The 21,531-nt window shown below is 38.9% G+C and overlaps 1 protein-coding gene across 16 annotated transcripts in view; it reads left to right on the plus strand.

Annotated features, from left to right (window-relative positions):
- LOC142374245 (calcium-activated potassium channel subunit alpha-1a-like) overlaps positions 1–21,531 on the plus strand; it is an 89,413-nt gene that overhangs the window by 59,034 nt on the left and 8,848 nt on the right. For 4 of the 16 annotated variants that reach the window (XM_075457808.1, XM_075457809.1, XM_075457813.1 and 1 more), the window contains 17 exons: positions 2,248–2,358; positions 2,496–2,601; positions 2,711–2,793; positions 3,727–3,796; positions 3,915–4,070; positions 4,235–4,344; positions 4,814–4,882; positions 5,353–5,439; positions 6,483–6,559; positions 8,353–8,526; positions 10,769–10,801; positions 13,951–14,044; positions 18,682–18,805; positions 19,137–19,361; positions 19,531–19,723; positions 20,564–20,677; positions 20,888–20,980. In XM_075457808.1, the coding sequence (XP_075313923.1) occupies positions 2,248–2,358; positions 2,496–2,601; positions 2,711–2,793; positions 3,727–3,796; positions 3,915–4,070; positions 4,235–4,344; positions 4,814–4,882; positions 5,353–5,439; positions 6,483–6,559; positions 8,353–8,526; positions 10,769–10,801; positions 13,951–14,044; positions 18,682–18,805; positions 19,137–19,361; positions 19,531–19,723; positions 20,564–20,677; positions 20,888–20,980 (1,919 nt within the window). The remainder of the gene's footprint in view (positions 1–2,247; positions 2,359–2,495; positions 2,602–2,710; positions 2,794–3,726; positions 3,797–3,914; positions 4,071–4,234; positions 4,345–4,813; positions 4,883–5,352; positions 5,440–6,482; positions 6,560–8,352; positions 8,527–10,768; positions 10,802–13,950; positions 14,045–18,681; positions 18,806–19,136; positions 19,362–19,530; positions 19,724–20,563; positions 20,678–20,887; positions 20,981–21,531) is intronic. The other 12 variants (XM_075457819.1, XM_075457820.1, XM_075457821.1 and 9 more) reach the window with 7 other exon arrangements.

A 21,531-nucleotide genomic window follows, 5' to 3' on the forward strand; every position in this document is an offset into this window, starting at 1 on the left:
TGTTTCTTTCTGACGGCGACAACAATTGTAATATCGTCTCTTCCGACTTTGGGTCACGACCACGGGAAAAAATCTCGAGCATACGCAGATAGCAAAGTTTAATTCGCCACATGCTTCACCCGTCTGCAAACACGTTTAATTAACTTTCAACTGAGTTATCTCAGGGTCGCGAGTAATCCGATCCGATCCAAATTATTGTCAGATTCAGGTGTCTACATGCACTTAATAACTCAACCTTATTGTAATTTAGACCTTTCAGTGCATTGTAAGCCCACTGATTGTCCTAAACAGAGCATGAGAAATCTGTCTTTTTTCTTTCTTTTTTTTTAAAAACACACTAACTTCCTTTTCTACCCAACTTTCCCTTACTCTCTATCCCATCCCCAAGTAATCAAGAGTGGTTAGTGTCAGTCCTTCCAAGTAGTCTACGTAGAACTCAAGAGAACTTTAGAAAGGAAATGATTATTTTTACAACCTCCTGTGATTTAAGAATCTCACCTCTGTGACATGTTTGATCAGTTTATGAAGTTAACCTTTCATCTTTCACACTACAACTTTTTGAACCATTTCAATGGCCTGTTTGACCTGCAGTATAGAAGCAAGTTTAACGTGGAGCGTTTGAAGATAATATTTTAAAAAGTTCCTGTGAAGGAATCCTCAGTCAGTGTTGGCTGATTCTGCTTGTGATGTGTTTTGTAAGACATAAAAACACCATATAAACATGCTAACAAGGTGAAAAAGTTAATTTTTTTTGTGGAAGGTGGGCTTAAGATGAATGATTGTACAGTACCGCTTTTCACTCGGGCTTCTGTGGTCATTTTCCTTTTCTTTTTGTGCATTGTTTTTCCTCTTTGTGACGTCTTTGGTTCTTCTGGCCACTCCCAGCTCAAACTAACTCTCAACCAATAATGATTTTGTCCTACATCTAGCTTTATATCAGAGGGTGCCTATTTGAAGGTTTGCAAACCAAGGCCATCTGTATTAGTTAAATACCCAAGTTCTTTCACTCCATGTGGGGTGAGATCGATGCAGTTGGACATCCATGTGCTACCATAAACAAAGTCTTGCTCTTTCCCCCAGCCTCCATTTGTGATGTTAAGCTACACTAATCACAAAGTGGTTCTGGTCTTTTTGTCTAACTCTCTGCAAGAAAACAAGAAAACAGATTTTCCCAAAAATGTCAAACTATTCCTTTAAGGTATGCACGTTTGCGTCCAAAGCTCCACAGCTGTTTCTAAAGATAATGAGATTCTGCTGAATGCCTCAGTATTTTAACAGAATGTGGCTTCTGGTATCATACATTTGATGGTTATAGTATTCATAGTTGGTGGTTTTTCAAAGCTTTGTTTCATATGTTGCACATTTTTGTAAAATATATTAAGAAAAAATAATAATAAACTAATAAGATGAGCTTTATAAAATCTGAATAAAGTTTACAGCTTCATCTATTTGTTCCTTTGTATATTAACTTGAATTGTGTTATTATTGAAATTTTCCTTTCTCTTAAAAAATTCTGAAATTAGGATTTATTAACGGTCTAATTTATATAGTATATTGAAGTGTTCCATGGAAAACTGACACAGAACCAGCGTCTTCAGTATGTATTTGTGCTGTTAAAATTCCACCAATAGACAGTGGACACAATGAACAACTAGCAGAGTGCTGTAGCTACGTAGCATTTGGCTCCTAAACATATAAATGTTTATGCATGTTCGTTGTTATTGTGGCTGTACAGATTTGTTTGTCATTTTTCTGCGTTTCCCCACTTGTCTTCTTTATTCCTGCTGTCATTACTCTTCTGTTCAAGTAGAATAAATGTATCTGGCATTTTAAAGTCACAAAGGGTCACTGCATGCCTGGATTTCTCAAACTGAGTTTCTTATGTAAAAGGAGTGTGATCTATGAGAACCAAAATAGTCTGTGTGCTGATTTCATAATCTTCATCTGAGTCAACTGATCCTCTATAATCTGACACTGAAATCCAGAGTGCTCCCTGACCTTCTCATTCAATCGTCCTCATCGTGATGGGAACATCAAACATCCCCACTCTAACATAGTTGTTATTACTTCCACATAGAATTCCACATTTCAAATCATTGACCTTAACGTCCATTACATCCCTCACATCATAAATGAACCATTTGATTCCAGGACAAAGATGATACAACAATTTGAGTGCGTTTGTTTTGCTAACATTATTTCTCACTGCATTTTAGTTTCCTTATTGTTCTGCACCTCATTTTCCAGGCACATCGTGGTCTGTGGTCATATAACACTTGAGAGTGTGTCCAACTTTCTAAAAGACTTCCTACACAAGGACAGGGATGATGTCAATGTAGAAATAGTTTTTCTCCATAAGTAAGTACACAACTTTTTTTAAACTTGTATTTTCGGAGATAAAAACAGCAGATTGCAAGAGAAAACAAACTGTAGAGGTTTAGAAATGTGTCTTCTTGAATTTTCTCGTTTCTTTTTTACTTTTTCTCTTCTCTCAGTATTTCCCCTAATCTTGAGCTGGAAGCCTTGTTCAAGCGCCACTTCACCCAAGTAGAGTTTTATCAAGGATCTGTCCTAAACCCACATGACCTGGCCAGAGTCAAGGTAACTGATAATACTTACTCCACCACGGCTCTGAGGGAAGCTTTAATGTAGATTACTGTTGGATTATGACTGGATAATTGTGTTTTTGTTTGTGCAATGTTTTTTTTAGATTGAATCAGCTGATGCCTGCCTGATCTTAGCCAACAAATACTGTGCTGACCCTGATGCTGAGGATGCATCCAACATCATGAGGTCCGTAGAAAGGTTTCTTTTATTATTATTTTTTTATTTAAAGGACGGAACAGTTTTTAATGTGGAAACTGCAGTTATTTTAATGGGTTTGAGGGATTTTCTAATGAAAATCACAAAACTTTCTGGGGAACTGTTTCAAGTTGCTAGAATCATGAACAAAACAAAGGCTGCTGAATAATAAAGGAAAAAAAGGTAACAGAAGCAATTAATTCTGTAAGCTCAGAGCAAACGATCCTTTGGACGTTAAAGAAAATCAGTTTGCAGGAGTTCAACTTATCAGCGCAGGTTGCGCAACAGGCAGATGACCTGCAACCTTTGATATATGTGCAACAAATGAATATGTAGATACGATCAGGATGGAGGCACATGAATCATGGTATGTTGGCCATTTTATTTTAAAGACTTTGGAATGAGGTTATGAACCAGTATTGTGCCAAAAAAAGATAGTGATGTCTAAACACTTATTCTTTTTGAATAAGTGTTTACTCTGTTTACTGAAGCCATTACTCATGGCCGAGGCACATGGCTGCAGTGATATATAGCCGTCACATTTAAATAAGAGTATTTTTATTTGACTGAATTTCTTCTTTTTTTTTCTTTTTTTTTAAATAATGGTAGAAAACACAATTTTTAGAAAATCGCTACCATACTGACCAAGCTCAATGAAAGTGTTTTTACTTTTATCGTAGGTCTGTTGCCTCTTTTTCTTTTTTTTTTGTGAGGTGCACACATTCTCACCACACGTTCTATCTTTAGAAATAGCAGTTTCTGTGGAGAAGAAGGTGAATCTGGCCCTGGTGCTCACTTTTCCTTTTTAAAGAGCCAAAAGCGACAATTGGAGCGTGTCAAAACTCATGCATTTTTTTTATTTTTTTTTAACGGAATAATGCAGTAACCCGCTTGTTTTTCTTTTTCTTTTTTGTCCTGCTTCAGGGTAATCTCTATCAAGAACTACCATCCAAAGATCAGAATTATCACTCAGATGTTGCAGTACCACAATAAGGTCGGTGTTCGTCAATTTCCTGTAGTCACATGTGAATTATTTTATTGTTAAACTTGCATCTTCTCTTCACATGTCGTAGCGAGTAAATTTTTTCTTTTTTTTTCTCTGCCTACTAAAGGCTCATCTTTTGAACATCCCAAGCTGGAACTGGAAGGAGGGAGACGACGCCATTTGCCTTGCAGAACTGAAGCTTGGATTCATCGCTCAGAGCTGTCTGGCTCAGGGCCTCTCCACCATGCTGGCCAACCTTTTCTCAATGAGGTCCTTCATCAAGGTAACCGCAGTTCAAAAGTTAAGTTGGTCATAAAGATAATCGTAATATCCCAGATGAGTCCTGTGTACAGCATCCGGTGAGTGAGCCGGAACGCCTTTGAGAAAAGAAAACTGAAAACTTGCATTATTCTTTTGTAACAGTACAAACTTGTTTCTTTATTGTAGATTGAAGAGGACACATGGCAGAAGTATTACCTTGAAGGGGTAGCCAATGAGATGTACACAGAGTACCTGTCAAGTGCCTTTGTGGGTTTGTCCTTCCCAGTAATTTGCGAGTAAGCACTTTAAACTATTTGGATTATTTTCTGCTTGGTATAGTTTTGTTTATTCATGGTTTCTTTGCATTTACACATAATGCTTTTCATCACGGTAGGTATTTGTATTGTTGTTTCATGTCACGGTTTTATTTGTCAGAGCAACAATTAATTGTGTCGAGTTTTATTTTAATGTTTAAATCAAAAGGTATTTTTTTCAGTCCTTAAAAACGGGAAAAAACTGCAGCCCCAAAAAACATGGTAGATAATGCCATAAATACCATGAGGATTATATAAGCTTCTGAGCTTATATAATTCTACATTTGCCTTGTATTTTCATATCAACTAGAAGTGGGTGGAAATGCTTTTCAGTTTTAGAAATATAAATTAAGTATCAAAGTTGGAGAAAAAGTTGCTTTCTAAGGTTATCAGTAAACAGCAAATGTTGAGCCTGTTTGTTTTCTAATTGTATTCATGTTCTGTTTTGCAGACTCTGCTATGTGAAGCTGAAACTGCTGCTGATAGCTATAGAGTACAAATCTGATATAAGGGAATGCAGGTAAGTGGAGGGGGGGCTGTAGGCGTCATCAAATTTAATTGATTTATATGCAAGCATGTTAGCCGTCAGTATTTGCTTTCAGAGCTGCAGCTACTTTAAATCAGCCTCACCGTTTGACTGCAAACAGTTGCTCCACAAAATGTGAGAAAATTGACATCCTAATTGGTTTAATTACAGACATCACAGCATTCTCTGACAAATTAATGTCACGGTGGCAGTTGGCCTCATGAAGCACAGCAGAAGCTTTCTTTTTGGTCGATTCTCTAATGCACTGATGCTCCTTTATACATTTTATAGTGTCTGTAATCTGCTTTCATCAACTTAATTTAATAAACAGAGGCTATCCTGCCAAATGAGTTGCAACAACCACTCTTGGCACCATGTATCCCTGCCAGTGATTAGTGGGAAGCCTGGCAAATTCTGTGATATAACTTACTGCTTTGACATCTTTGGTCTACAAATCCTCTCAGCACTCTTATCAACCCTGGAAACCACGTGAAAATGCAGGAGGGGACCTTGGGCTTCTTCATTGCCAGTGACGCCAAAGAAGTAAAGAGGTAATAAATGAGGCCTGAGATTAAACTGTGTATATATCTTGCCTTGCATGTTCTACAGTATCTCCATCTCTTTACAATGTAATTTCTTTATATTTTGCTTCAAAGTACACTGATTTATTTGCAGTCTTTTTAAGTAGTCTTGATCAATAGTTCTCAAGACTTTCTGAAGGTCAGACAGACTGACTAGACAGTGGCTGCTTTTTAGCTGATTTTCAGTCCACCCCTTGTACCAACCATATTCAGGCGAATTTATTTATTTATTTATTTATTTTTTGTATAATCTGGTCAACTCTGATCTATGAATTAATAAAGCATGAAAAAAAAAAAGCACCTAACCCCAGGGAAGAACCAGAGTTATGTCTACACATAACAGATAACTTGCCAAGTACCAAATGTTAAATAAAGACATTATTTTGTTTCAATTTCTTTGGTTTTGCCTTGTATACTGCATTTTCATTAATGTTTGCTGTTTTCCAATACATTTCTGCACCTATATCCTGTTGTCCTGGCAACACATATAGAAATGAGCCAAGTGTTTTGCACAATACTATACAAGACACACAACCTCTTTTCCATAAATGCTTTGTAAAATGTAAACATACTTCGATCATTTTTTTTAGATGCCAGCAACATAATTCAGAATGGTTGGGAGCACTGTGTTGCATCAGCTTTTCTTCTGGCAGATGCATGAACAACATATACTAACAAAACCATGCACACACCTTTTCCAACACACATGCCGGTATGTTATATATTCGAGTGAATAATTAGGTGAGGGTCTACAACCAGCTATGTCTAAGATGGGAATGGAAATCAGGCTGGTGCATCTGGCTCCAGATCTAGACTGCAGGCTGGCCAGTTTGGTATCCAGACTCCTTTAATACAGGGCCATGCATTTGCAATACGTTCAGAACGTGGTTTGGCCCTTCGTTGTTGAGAATTAGATGGAAACATATGCTGACCTAGTGAAGATATGTCTGAAAACACTTCACTTCAAATATAAACAAGTAGTCTTAAATAGTGTTCTTGTATTTCTTCCACAGAGCTCTGTTTTACTGTAAGGCCTGTCACGATGACATAACTGATCCCAAAAGGATAAAGAAATGTGGATGCAAGAAATGTAAGTGATTACACATAAACACACTGTTTGAGTTACTTGACCTCATTAATATTCCTGCACAGGCTAAAGTGAGGCTACTCTGAGTAGCGTGTGTAATGGTGTATTTACATACTCTGTGTCCAAACCACTCAGTTTCTGCATGAATTATTTACTCCATGAAACCTTGTAACTTCTGCATGAAGAGAGATCATCAGATTTCTTTCCGCAGCCACTCAAACTTCTATGAATGATACAAATACCCGCCCTGTTTTAAGGGTCAGTTAACCAAAACAATAAAACACAGCCTCCAGCTGTCTCCACAGCTGGATAGTTTGTGTTTTACAATAAATCTCTGCTTTTTTATATAATTAAATGTAGTTGTCATTTTCACATCCTTGTTATTTACATGTTTGCTTTCCTCCAAATATAAAAAATGAGGAATGAGAACTCAATCTCCTCCGACTGTCTGGGAATTCAGCCTAAATGTGTGTTTTGTTTGTATTTTGTTCGGATGTATGCTCTATTCTCTGTAATACAATAGCTGTGTTTATTGTTACAATGCATTAATGACTTTGTGATGCTAACATGCATCCAGAGAGACTGTTAACACCACAGGTACTTGGATTGCTCACGTGTTTGTAGACTTTGAAAACATAATTTGCCACTTCGTTTTTCTTCCACTTGGATTCGCTTCAGTTTGTCTTGTTGTAAAAACATTAAAACCAACACCTAACCTTCACATTTGATGTATTCTTTTCCTGCTGCTTGGGAAATCGGCACTCGTGTCTCAAAAAACAAAATAAAACAAAAAAAATCACTTAATAGTGATATATTGTGAGTAACGTGGATTTGTTTCCCCTTCGAAAACACAGCCTGCTACTTGTACCCGACTAACGCGACCTATTTGGTTGCAGTGTAAATGTTGCATGTACAATGTGTTATGCTGCCTGGACCCCTTCTTGTTGTTGTGTGCATGTCGCTTTTAAATTGAATGTTAAAACATTCAAAATATATCAGCGATAATAGCAGTTGTGGAAACACAAAATGATAGAAGATTTTTTTTTTTGTTGGGGAGGGGTATTGCAGTATCCCTGAAGTATTATTGTCTGAATCAGTAATTCTCCAGCTCACCACCAGGTGTCTCTGCTGACCTATGAGAAACAACATCCATGCAAGATGCGCAACAGCTAGAATTCCACTGGCATGACAAATGAGGATTATTTTTCATTTTAACTGCGTCGATAAAAGGAATCAGTCATTTCACTTATAAACAGGGATTATGTAACTCCCTGAGATCACTGCATAGTTTCGTCTGATATCGGGGATGTTGTGGACAGATGGCAAATTTGTTGTTCAGCACATGTTATTTGAGTCATGTCAAAGAAATTTATGGCCTCTTTTGGCCTTTCTGGCTGCACTTGCATATTCCAACTGTTGTTATGAGAACAGTAAAATGAAACCATAACATTTGCTCAAATATATCTCCTCACAAATGGAGCATAATCTTGAAGGAGTCCTTTTTAGGGAGTCACAAGAAATATATATATATTTTTTGTTTTTCTGCTGGTATCACAATTCAGGATGATATAACTTTTCTTACACTAGTCCGACGACTGAAGGAAACTGGATAAAAAGCACAAAAAATAGACTTTTATTTTAAATCTGGTGACAGTATATTGTCACATCAGTTTATCTTGTGGATCCCAGCAGCAGTCTTCCTCTATGCCCTGTCTACCCTTGTCCACTCTTCCTCCAGAACAACCCTCTAAATTAACCTGCTCTTCCTCTCCTCTCGTCTGAATCGATGACTGTAGCCAAGACGACCGCCTACAAGAAAATGAGACTGGCATGTTGTTTTGATTGCGGCTGCTCAGAGCGGGACTGCTCTAGCATGCCGGTTAATGTGCGTTGTAACTTGGACGCCCCTCAACGGGACATCCCACTCTCTGCTCTCTCTGTTAATGATTGCTCAGCCACGTTACGTGCCTGTAAGTTGTCGCCATGACGTGCTCTTCCGTGTTTGTGACATGCACTGTGTTTACAATGCAGCGTGTCTTCAGCTTGTGTGCTATCTAGCTCTAGCAGCTGTGTCTTCACTGTCATCGATATAGATGTTGCTTTAGTCTCATGATTTCGTTCAGTCAGCTGGTGCTCTTTCCTTTGTGTTGCTAACCTTTTGAGGTGACATCTAGCTGTTGTGTTGCATGCTGGTTTACTGTTTTGCTGGTATTTTGTTTTGAGTATGTGAAATTTAACTGTGGTTTGAATTAGATCACCAGATCACTAATGCCAAGTTTTTACAGTGTGAAGTAAATCTAAAAGTAAATCTCCCTCCAGTGACCTCAACAACATATTTATCAAAGTCAGAGATGAGAAGTTTACAACTATTTATCCCTAGAGCAAAGCTCACAATGCAAACTCAATTTGGGAGCACTGTTGTAGAATTTGTATGCCTTTCCGCAGATTTTTTTTTGGATACAATAATGATGCCATGTTAACTTAATCTTTTCAAAAATAACCCAAATAACATCTATTTAAGCAAAATATGTGACAACAGTATCCTGCAGAAATGGATGAACAGAATATATATTTTTATATGAAGATGACATTCAGAATATTAAATCTTGAGAGCACCTGAGAGGATTTATGAGTGTGATGCATACTGTGCTTAATGTAGTGGTTTTATTAAATTAAGATGAAAAGCTTAAACAAGCAGGGGGTAAAATCTGCGACACATTTAGCGGAGAAAGTTTTAGGATGTAGTTTTTAGCTTTTAGTGTCATGACCTTGATTGAATTGTGCAGTAACAGGAATGTAATGATGTCGTAGAGTTCGGAGGAATAAATTAAAGTAGCGCACTGCTTGAATGTATTGGATTTTAAAGAAATGTCTTCACAGGGATTCTTAATTCAAGTGTGACTCCCGTTTAACGCCAGAGGGTTTTGTACTGATGTATCGCAGCAGGCATGAAGAATGTGTCTGATGTTGCAGCGAGTTGATACAATTTGCTGGAAAACATTGCAGACTGTCATACAGTTTTAGTGAATATTTCTGGATCAAAGACTATTCTGTGTGTGGTTGAGCATCTCTTGGCGTTTCCACCCCTCAACATGTCTTCCAGGGTTGTGCGCTGTAAGCTTCGCCTGGCTAGCTATGCTTGAGCATAGCTCCAGAGTTGCTGTCGACACTGTGTGGGAGACGTATGGAGCAAGGCCTTATACGGTCTGACATGGAAATTATGTTTGCATTTTCATTTTTGGAGTGCTACCGGTTGTCATGAAACTCAGCCTGACAGTTTCTAACCACCAGGCAGTAGAGTGCCCCCGCCCCTCTGCTTTCCTCTTGTTGTGGGACAGATGCTAGCCTGTTAGTCCTGTGACTCTGCTCGCGCCCTCCGATTGCAGGCGACAGATGCCAGGACCAGCAAGGTCCCTGTTTGAACATTGCTGTCACTGTCCTGCCTTAAGCTCAGTGCATGACCTTTATTGTGAGCAAGGGGTTGAAATAAGTCATTAATGAGCAAGTGTGGGATTCACGGGTCCAAAAAGTGACTCGCAGAAAGTTGCATGCATCCATGCAGGGTGTCTCAGGCAGGGCTGAGGAATCGGAAAAGCAGATGTTGGGAAAAACACAAAAAAACAATAAACCCTGTAGACAAAAGCACGTTGTTAGTATTGCTATATCAACCATGTATTGAATATTTTCATGGTCAAGTACTTCTAGATATCTAATCCAAAGCCTTTGATCATTTTTATTAGGCACCATAGTTAGGACCTACCTAATACTATATTAATAGTGCACATGTTTGAGTTTGAACTGCTCGCGTGACTAATTCTAAGAGATCAGATTTTACATTTGTATTAAGCTTTTTTTCAAAATTTTCTGACATTTTAAAGACTAATAATTGAAATATTCTTCAAAGTTGTTAGACTCATTTAATTAATTTAACTAGTCCTCTCTTGTCTTGACAAATCAGTTGCTGTATCACCTCAGATGTGCCTTTGAGGATGATTAACTGTTTAAAATCACTTACCATAGTGGTAAAAATTGTAAACCTAGCTGACCTGTTTTAATTCTCATTGGTTTGTCCACAATCAAGACAGACCTATTTTCCCTGTGCCTTAAAAGAGAAATCCCTCAGCTTTCAGTTCACTGTTGTCATTTATAATTTGCTTTCATTACAATCTGTTTCTCCCTGTAACCTCTCATCCGTCTCTTCATTTTTCTCAGCTAAAAATAGCTATAATGGATATATCAAATCAAGTAAGTTTTCATTTTCATGTTCTCTTTAGTCACATGTCTCTAACACTTCCACATGTGCATTCCCAGCTATCATTACTTGAGCTGTCTCTAACCTGTTGTATTTCACTTTCCAGTCTGACATCATCCATCGCTGTATTTCACATGCAAAGCATTAGGAAAATGTGTCTTTTTCTTAGGTATCAGTTACAGCTCAGCAGTAGATGGTGCTACTGCTTCACTGTGAGTGTTAGATACATTAAATCCCTGCGTAGTTCAACATATTAAATAAACATTTCAAATAAATGTATTGAAGCACATATCATGGCGATTAATCTCTGCAAAATACAATAGAGGCATCAAAGATTTTAAAAAGGAAAAAAAAGAGGACCCGATCTAATACTTTATCAATTCTGGTTCAGTCATTAGCCGAGTGTCGTCCACTTTAACAGGATCTATGATGGGCAGCAAATCTGCCACATTGTGTTGTCCCCGAGAAGTGCTGTGCATGTTTGACATGGGCCAGATGAATTGAGGAGGTCTGAAATAGGGAGGATAATCTGCTAGACAGCTGACTGTTGAAATAATCATCTCTCTTCTCCAGTTTTAGCTTCAAGACATTTTTTAACTAAAGAAGTGTGCCTCTTCTATCTGTTTTATCTTCACCAGTTTTACCTCCTAGATATAAAAAAAAAAAAAAGAAGCAGATACTGAATACATTCCTCCCCCACCAGACATACAATGCGTACGGCAGCTTGTGGCTGTTAATCCACATTGTCACCTCCTTGTTCTTGTGGCACAACAATTGTTGAAACACCTGAAACCATGTTTATTAATTCATGTTTATTATAAATATCAAATAGAACATTTCAGTAGTGGCTATATGAACTGGTAAAGTGGCGTTAAATAAGAATGAGATTTTTTTTTATTATTCATCCATTAGCATTCTTGTGCCAGAAAGAATTATCCCCCAAAACGAGTGATTGTCCTTTAATCATAATAAGAGTCACAATATGTTTTATTCACATACAGCACACACTGCAGGTTGTATTGAAGTCATTTTAAATCCTGTCTTGTGTTTCTCAAATCACAAAACCACCATATCACAGTATTATTTTCTCCTTTTAGTTATTTTATTTTGAATATCTTTCTCTGACAAATTTGCCTCCAATCAACACAATACAGGTAAAAAAACAAAAAAAAAAACACATTTCCTAAAAACCATGTTATCATCATGGTTGATTATCATCTATGGAGTTTATATGAGCAACTTTTACATTAAATTACGGATTAAAGATAGGAATCTAAGATGACCATCTCAAAACATCTAAACCTTATTCCAGAGTTGTCAGGTTGGCAGAGTTGGGTGGAAAACTATGGTGTTTTGTGATTTGGTTAAGTTGACACAAAAAGCAGAGTACCTTGTATAACTGCTGATTTTGACTCCTCTTCATTTAGCAGTAAACAACAACCCCCTAATCCGATCGTCAGTTTATCAGTACAAGTCAGCTAAACTGAGCCACAACTCTGCCAGCGAGGTCTGTCGGGGGCCCCACAGCAAAGTTGCTGCTGTGTCGGTCCCCTTGGTGAACAACCGCAAGGGAAGCCTACTTCCCCCCACTGAGCGCTCTGCTCTGAGACTAAGCCTCATGGGCTCCGGAGACCTGGCCCAGGTCAGCAGGCTGCGAGGCGCGGCAGAAGAGGCCAACCATCTCCAGCGGGCGCGTAGCCTGCCGGTGAAATACAGATACCATTCCGGTCGCTCCAATAACGCCACACTCAGTCAGAGGCAGTGTAAGGGCCAACCACCCCCCCCTCTTTACCTACCCTTGGTGTGTTTGGCAGGCCTATACTCAACAACAGCACAACCAAAGCATGTGCTTGCCAGCCTGGAGTGGTTGCATGTGTAGCATTCTTTACTAATGACCCAGAGTGTGCAGCTGTCAGCTGTGAAACATTAAATATTGAACAGGACGAGCAAGATGTGAAGGGCCCGAGTGTTGAAGTGTCTCTTTCCACTGAAGGCCCTGTGTACTTCAACATTTTCCATTATGTTGTCAGTCCTAGACATGCTATCACTGCTGGAAACTATGTGCTCATCTGCAGAAGAGCATGATCTTTGAGATCATATTAATTTTAATGAAAGCTCTTGCAGCTCCTTTGTTGAAGAATAAAATAAGTAATAAAGACCTGTTCACAGCATGGACCAACAGAAAATAAGACACTTAATCGTTTTTTTAAACAACCTGTAATAAACCATTCCCACTGAATGATGACTGTTAGCGCTATTAGCAAAACGTTTTTCTTGTTGCTTGTATTTATTTTTTATCTGCTTAATGCCACAGAGTTGTGCTATTTTCCTCAGCCATAATGTTAGCTTGTGAAAATGTTTGCCTGATTACTTTACCCGTGGCTAAAGCCTATCCTTTCGCTCCCCATGAAGAACTCGGCGCAGTTTGGTGAAGTGATAAAGACAGTGTCCGAGGGCCATATCAGCCTTGCATAAATCACTCTGGCATGAGGACCAACCTAATTATGAGCCAAGGGCATCGCTTCAAAGACAAAAAAAAAAAAACAGCAGTTGAGACGGGATTCAGTATTGGCACAAATTCAGCCTAATTTTGTGGTGCTGGATCCTTGATATTACAATAATTAAATGGGAATATAAGGGATTAGTAACAAAAGTTTCCAATTCTAGGTAAGAGTAAATTTGTACTAACAAGGGATTAAAAGAATGACAGTATCCTAATAGCCCTTAAGGTATTAGCAGTGCTGCATTATCTTAATGATAGAAATGTTGACATGTGGATTACAGCAGTTTTCTGGTTTAGTGTTGGGTGAGTAAAAACCTTACGGATTAGACTTTAGCTGTCAGCATGATGATTGATGATGGCACTATTGCATGTTTGCATCTCCATAGACAGCCATGCAAATCATGTGCTAATGTTTCCTGTCTGCATTACTCAAATATTGGACTGTTGTCTGCTACACACTAAAGTATTCTGACCACTCCATCTTGTTGACACACCTTCATTTCACTCCGTCTCTGTATGCATACTATCCCTTTGAATTTACTTCCTTCAAATTGTGCTGTGTCATTTGTTGTCACTGTTGAGTACTTTTTGCTTATACTCTGATTATCCCCTGCCTCACATCACTACATTTTGTTGCAGTTGAAGAGGACCAACAGTCAGCACTATCTCCCAAAAAGAAGCAACGTAATGGAGGCATGAGGAATTCCCCAAACTCCTCTCCGAAGATAATGAGGTAGGACAGCAGTATATTACAGGGAACATTTTGAAGAACTTTTTTTATGCTCATATTTTCATGGAAAACATGCCAGACTTGCAGAGGTGCTCTTTGCCACAAAGTTTCATGTGACACCCAGAGACTGCAGCACTAATGACAGCACCAGGCAGTGAGAGAGGCTTTAAAGGATAGATAGCCCAAGGCTATTCATCTATTGTCGGATCCCTCTGAGGTCTTTTCAGCACGTTGAGGCCATGGATGATATGTATCATCACATTGAAAGGCGAATTCAAATGCTACCTTGCTTTTATCTTGTCTCATGAAATTAAATCAGAGCTTATTGATCTTGACTGGAGATAACGCTGTTATTCAACAAAAGCCCATTACAAGAATGATAATAGTAATAGTCACTGTCATTAAGTGCCATGTTATAAGGAGGCCATGCAACAGGGACGACCTGCAGCCTGATGTATACAAAGTGATACTGTACAGATGGGAATGAATTAAAACTGACAGATGACTTTATGTTCCCATTGCAAATGTGGCTGCTATTTGTTTGACATATGAAAGCCAAACGCACATGTCTTTAATGTTTAGTAGCTTAAGATACAGCACAGATCAGCAATATAACGGTGCTTATGAAGGAGACTTTGTCGTACAATAAATAAGTGTCTATATGCATCAGGAGGCATTTCCTTTGATCTGTGGCCTCTGTTTTTTCATGTGTTTGATTTGCTTCAAAGTGGTGTTCAAGTTGAATCGCTGCAGGTGATTTCCAGACTCTTGGGTAACAAAACCAGGCTCTTCCAGTGCTATAGCCATCAGCTAAATATCAACCCACCAAACCGATCTATCTACTTGCCAGGCTAATACACTGCAATGCAGGTGGATGCGTTATTCCATTCAGGGCCTGTTGCCTACACGCTAGAGAGGGATTCGCTGTGGTAGCCTAAGGGATACTTCATTGCAACAAGCAGAGTAAAAAAACATCTGGGTGTATACTATATCAAATGTGTTTTTACAGGACCTGCGGCCTCAAGGCCTTTGTAAATAAGTAATGATCAACAGATTGGCTGTGGGTTTTGAAGAGCCAGTCTTTGTCAGTTTGCATGATGGGAGGGTTTTCAAAGACTTTTCCAGCCCCCATGGCTTGTGTAAGGTTTAGTAAACCAGTGCAGGGATGCTGAAATAGAAGATCTACATAATGTGCATGTCTGCTTTCAACTTTCTGTCTTTCTCAGCTGACATTACATTCCTCTAAAAGACACCTGGCCTTATGTTTTGCAGTCATGATGTGTGAAGTCTTGTCAAAACGTGTTACAATAGAACTTAAGTAGTGAATTATGCTGCCGATCAGTTTGACTTTTTAAGGAGAACACAGATAAGACGCCCACAGACGCTTCTGCACTGTGTCATGAAGCAAACCACAAAAAAAAGTGATCACATGTTTCCAGGAGACATTTACGCTACTAGTTCAAGCAAACTAACAAGTCCTCTCTGCAGCTTAGCAATGACGACCTCACTGAAATTAACACCATTTCCACAGGCTCCTTGATGGGTCATAAGACGCATCTAACTGTGGGATGTCAAAACATGTTTGGTCACATCGGAGCGCCTTGACATACACGTCATGTCTGCTAAAGCACTGCTGAGGCAATTGTCGGTGTAGGATAGTGACAGGCCGTCATGGCTGACAGTGAGCGATAGCTATCCTGGCAGAGCTCTGCCTCACCAGTCATCTCCACAAGGACAAACTGAAGTGACAGCGGCTCCACTGAATGAGTAGTGAAACATTTGACTTTTGATTAAATGTGTAGCCAAGGTGTAAAACCTCTAAATGGTTTCACTCTTATTAGAACTTCAACAGAAGCTGGTGATACCGTAGAATACAATCAAAGTGATGGAGAATGATTTTTGATTGTTGATTTTGAATGTTGATAATTGGTTAACCCATTTGCTGCCTCTTGCTTCCCAGTTCACTACAGTTGTAGAACATTCTATATGTTTGGTAGAGGTGAGAATTTCTAGGCCCCTCACGGTTAAAATTGTGGATGCATATTTTTCCAACATACAGGACACTGTTTTTTCTCACTGTGTGACTGCTTGGTACTTTCAAAGCATAGTATTTGTAATAATTATTAATTAATTAAATTCCAATATTATCCAATACTTTTATTATTAAAACAACTAGAAGACATGTAGCCAGTTATCTTAAATGTTAAATTTCCAAAATTATTTCAAAGCAATTAAATAGACCCAACAGGAAAAGAAAAGCATGTAGCAGCATGAAAAAAAAAAAACTAAACACCTAATATGTGCACTATATTTCTAATATGTGCAATGAGCAATATAAGCATTCATTCATCTGTAGTAAACTATGCAACTGGTGTTCATCGTTCCCTGCAAAGATCAAAAAGTAATGGTCGTATTACAAATAAAATACAAAAGCCCATCAGCTCACATCAGGCCTATGGGATTGGTACCGACAACCCTTGCTTTGTTTGCAACAGACGGACATATTTGTATACTGGGTTGTGCAGTCTAGTGGAGATAATCAGGAGGAAGCCAAAAGGCCTTTTCACACACGCCTTTTAAAGCTGAGACTGATGCACCTTTGTTACGCATCGGTGTGAAAGTACAAAGACGGAACAGGGGGTTACAGCTCATCTGCTGCTTATATGCCTCTGAGCCGGCAAAGGATGTGGTAACAGAGTTACATTGGAATGGGATGTATGAGTAAGGACAACCTGGCATCAGGGAACACACCGCTCTAATCAACGATGCTGTCCACACTCAACTGATTCCGCAATGCTGGCTTGATATGTAGGAACACACACCAATGCGGGGCAGAGCCGCCGCTGTCTGGCATGTTTAAATTACCAAAGAGGAACAGCAGCGAGTTTTTTTTGTTGGCCCTTTCCTTAAACAGCCTTTAGAAACCTAAAGCAGCACATGGGCCTATTTTGTGCCTGAAAAACAGGCCATGATGCATTGCTGTAGTTACTTATAGTTAGTTATTTTTTTTTACACTACATATTGTTTTTATTTATATATTATTGGCGATACATATGATATCACAGTTATTGCACAACTACTGTATGTTTAAATTCACAAATGTTTACTTTTTAAAAGATACTACTTGAAGTACAAAATACAATGCACACACATTGTGTTGTGTCAAAATAAATCCACATTCACAGATCAGAGTCTGAGAGGTATAAAGTGGCAGAAGAGAAAATTTCTTATCAAGTTACGTCCATTCTTGAAAGGACATCCAGGTCTTGCCTCAGGGTATATAAGCCCAAAGGCGAGTTTTTTCAGCTTCAGTCTCTTACAGCCCGAGGGATGGTAGATTCAACTGACACTTTCATGCATACTTAACATGTTACTTAAGGTGGCATTCTTTTAGAGTACTCACATGGATTAGAGATGCTCCTCTTATGTGGAAAAGACTTGAAGTAATTTAGAGGGTTTGGACTCGGATAGAAGGCTGCTGTCTGGGTTTTCAGAGGATAACATCTTTAACCGTGCTCTGAATCTGACAAAGTCGATTTAGTGCAAAGGGAATTGTGCTGGGTAGGACATGGTACTCACCTACTGGGCTGGTCTTGTGAATTGGTTGGCAATTTGACATTTTTTTGTTAATGTTTTTTGTGTTCACTTCCATCCACAGCTTAAGGGAATGAACATTTGTTAAATTGGATACCTTATAATTAGGCAGCAACTTAATATTGTTGTTCACTTATTTACGTTTAAATCATATTGCATTTTCATTTTGCTTTTTTGTTTTTCTCCATATCCATTATTCTAAGCAAATTATTGTTAAAATTTCATTTTAAAAAGTATTTTTGGTTAATATGTGTCAGGTTTTTGCCTGATATCATCCATAACCTTGGGTTGTTATGGTCATAACATAGCATACATGTACAGCTCTGTAATAATACATCAATGTTTAAAAAAAACATTAAGTGACCTTAAGGGTTCACATGACTGTTAAACTTAACTAAAAAGAAACCCAAAAACGCACTTTTTTTTTGTCTCTGAGAAGAACAAGTGCGGTCCAACCGCATTTACTCATGTTGCAAGACGTCTTTAGTGGTCAGTGCTGGGTGGCTTGAAGCTTACCACTACATTCAGTAAAATTAGGTTTTATAGTTCTGATGGTCTGTTTAAACATTAATACTCTTCACTTTGGAAAGCAAATATGGTTGGGCAAAATGTTGAAATATTTAAAGTCTGGTCTGTTAAAGCTTTTACCTCACAGCACACAACATCAGAAGCTGTATGCAGTAAGGGGGCGTAATTGCATCTCCTTGCTCCTGCCAGTCAACACAGTGTGTTGCTGCCATCTCCTTCCGCCTGATTGCTGCTGCTGATGTCACTCTGCTTGATGACATGGCAGTTTTGTTGGCATTTCTGCAGATGGCCTCTGACAGCAATGAGCAAATAGGAGGAAAAAAAGCAGGAACAACCTTTCTTTTTTTTTACGAGTACTAGGGACTTGGTTGTAAATTTGATGTATTCTGTTGATCTATTTGTGAATAAGCAAAATATTAACTTGTACTTTTGAAATGGAGTCAAAGACATCTTATACACAGCTACAGAGTGTGGTAATATTCTCTTATTCCCTACCTCTTGTCTTTTTGTTCCATCAGACACGACCCGCTCCTCATCCCAGGCAGCGAGCAGATTGAGAGCATGGACGAGAACATAAAGAAATACGATTCCACAGGGATGTTTCACTGGTGCCCATCCAAAGACATCGAGAAGGTCATTCTGGTGGGTCCTGCTATTTCACTCGGCACACGTCATTTGTCCTTGACACTTTTCTTTCTGGTGACAGATGTGCCATGTGACAAAGCACCATCGGAGGTTGACAGGGCACTTAAACACTTTGTAATGAGGTGTTTGACATGTCATTTGCAGCATTTCTTGTACTAATACATATGCCATTTTTCAAATTACTTTCATAGTCTTTTGCCATCATTAACCGCATGATATATTTTACAGGCTGAGTGAAAAAGAATAAAGCACTAACATTTGCTAGAAGGCCAATTTATGCCAAATTTCTGACATTAAAATACTTTACCTCCCTTTCTTTCCCTCGCAGACCCGCAGTGAGGCAGCCATGACTGTTCTGAGCGGTCATGTGGTCGTGTGCATATTTGGAGACGTGAAATCGGCGTTGATTGGCCTCCGAAACTTTGTAATGCCTCTGAGAGCAAGCAACTTTCACTACCATGAGTTGAAGCACATCGTGTTTGTCGGGTCCCTTGAGTATTTGAAGCGGGAGTGGGAAACTCTACATAATTTCCCAAAAGTCTCCATTCTGCCTGTAAGTAGAGCAAAATCAGTCATTTGGTCAACCATTTGCTGCAGTCACCACATACAGTATTTGACAAGAAAAAATTGGGGTGTCCACATAAGTCTCAAGTTTAAGAACTCTTCATCTCTTGTATCACATAGGTGAGATAACAAATTTTCCCTTTCACTGTATCTCAAAGGGCACACCGTTGAGTAGGGCAGATCTGAGAGCTGTCAACATCAACCTCTGCGACATGTGTGTCATCCTGTCAGCCAATCAGAACAATATTGACGATGCATCACTTCAGGACAAAGAATGCATCTTGGCATCACTCAACATCAAATCCATGCAGTTTGACGACAGCATTGGGGTCTTGCAGGCCAATTCTCAAGGTAAAGATGCCCTATCATAGTTCACTGCACTGCCTGGAAGGGACAAGGCCATGGCACAGAGAATATTCCTCACTGGGTGCTGCCTGGCTGACCTGTTGTTGCTGTGTTTGACAGTAAATCCTACTGACTATTCCTCAGGTTACTGTAACAACTGGTTTGCTCACAAGCTTCATTGGTGGCAACATGTACATCATTGGCCCAAAAACATTGCCTTGGATTCAGTTTAGTTTCTTGTATGACTTTGTAAAAAATAACGTGGTTAACTTATTAATATAGCATGTTACAGCTTTCTAAATGACAACTGGAGCACCCAGTTGGCATCAGATGGTCCTGAATAATGATCATTGTGTTTTAGAAATCATTTGCCCTGAAGAGAGGAGAAAAATTTCCAATTTCATTATTCCTCTAATACATGTATGGCCTCACATTTGCCTTATTCAGCAGTATGTGATGGATGTCAAAGCATGGTCTATGTATAATACATACAGCATCACTGATTTAATGTGCTTACATGTCAGTTTGAAGAGAGCAAAGACTGTCAAGTCAATTTGAATTCAATATTGCATCACTTATGTTCTTTTGTAGTTCCACACTATACTTTTGTGTGTGTAAAAGGTTCCCACCTCTGTGTAAACATAATCATAGGGAAACATTGGTTCTTTACAAGTACACAGCAATATTGAACTCCTCAAGTTGATGCTTTACCACTGATTGTTAAATTAAAAAAAAAAAAAAAAAAACGATATATTATTTTTGCTGCTATGTTGGATTGTATCCTCTGGTGAAGTACTGAATATTGCATTAACAGATGTGACTTGTGTAATGTGTGTGTCCATTAAGGCTTCACGCCACCAGGGATGGACAGATCTTCTCCTGAAAACAGTCCAGTCCATGGATTAGTGAGGCAAACCTCAGTCACAACCGGAGCAAATATCCCCATCATAACAGAACTAGGTATGATAGTTACTGTATATTTGTGTCTGATAACTGATATGCTTTTTTAACCCCAGCATGTTTTTATTTTGTTAAGCAGATCTGAGAATATCATTTCTGCAAGTAGATGCTGTTGACGCTTTTTTTAACAGTATTTAAAGTGGAGCTTTTATGTGTGTTTGTCCCTTGTTGACGTGTACCAGTAACTGTTTTTCCTCAACACTTGTCTAGCACCATTAGCAAAGCCAGGCAAAAAACTGCCTGTGATTTCATTCAGTCAGGAAAAAAGCAGTGGGACCGGCATACAAATGATAACTGAGCTGGGTAAGAAGTGCCTCTGTCCTGTACTGCAGTGTTGTAACTGCTGCCTCCATATCAGCTTTCTTTTGATTTCTCTTGCTGCACAAGAGGCTCAGTCCATTCCCATGGCATCACTTTGAGCACATTTTACCCTTGGTTCTGGTTAAAATTGCCTGTCTTGTTTTCGCCCCTTATCTCAAAGCAAAATTTCTCCCTTTTATTTTTCTAAGAATTACAGGGCCTTTGATCCCCCAGAAGTCCTTGTGGCTGTTTTCATAGCATCTTCTGTCGGATCACATTCTCTGGCCCGTGCCCTTCTTTCATCTCAGCCCTGTCGATATGACTGGCATTTATTTCTGTCCTCACAGAAGGAGCAGTTCTCCAACTACATTTTACATCATTACTTTCTTCCAGCTACTGCATGTGTTTCTGTGCTCAAAGATGTCTTTAAAGAAGGTTCTGGGGCAATGAGATGCTTTTATTTGACCTGACATGCAAGTACAAGTAATTGGAAGTTCTGTCTTGGATTTACAAGACAAACAACAGCATATTAGGTTTACTGACCTTAGAAGGGC

Source organism: Odontesthes bonariensis, chromosome 23 (assembly GCF_027942865.1).
Source record: "Odontesthes bonariensis isolate fOdoBon6 chromosome 23, fOdoBon6.hap1, whole genome shotgun sequence".
Classification (NCBI taxonomy): Eukaryota; Metazoa; Chordata; class Actinopteri; order Atheriniformes; family Atherinopsidae; genus Odontesthes; species Odontesthes bonariensis.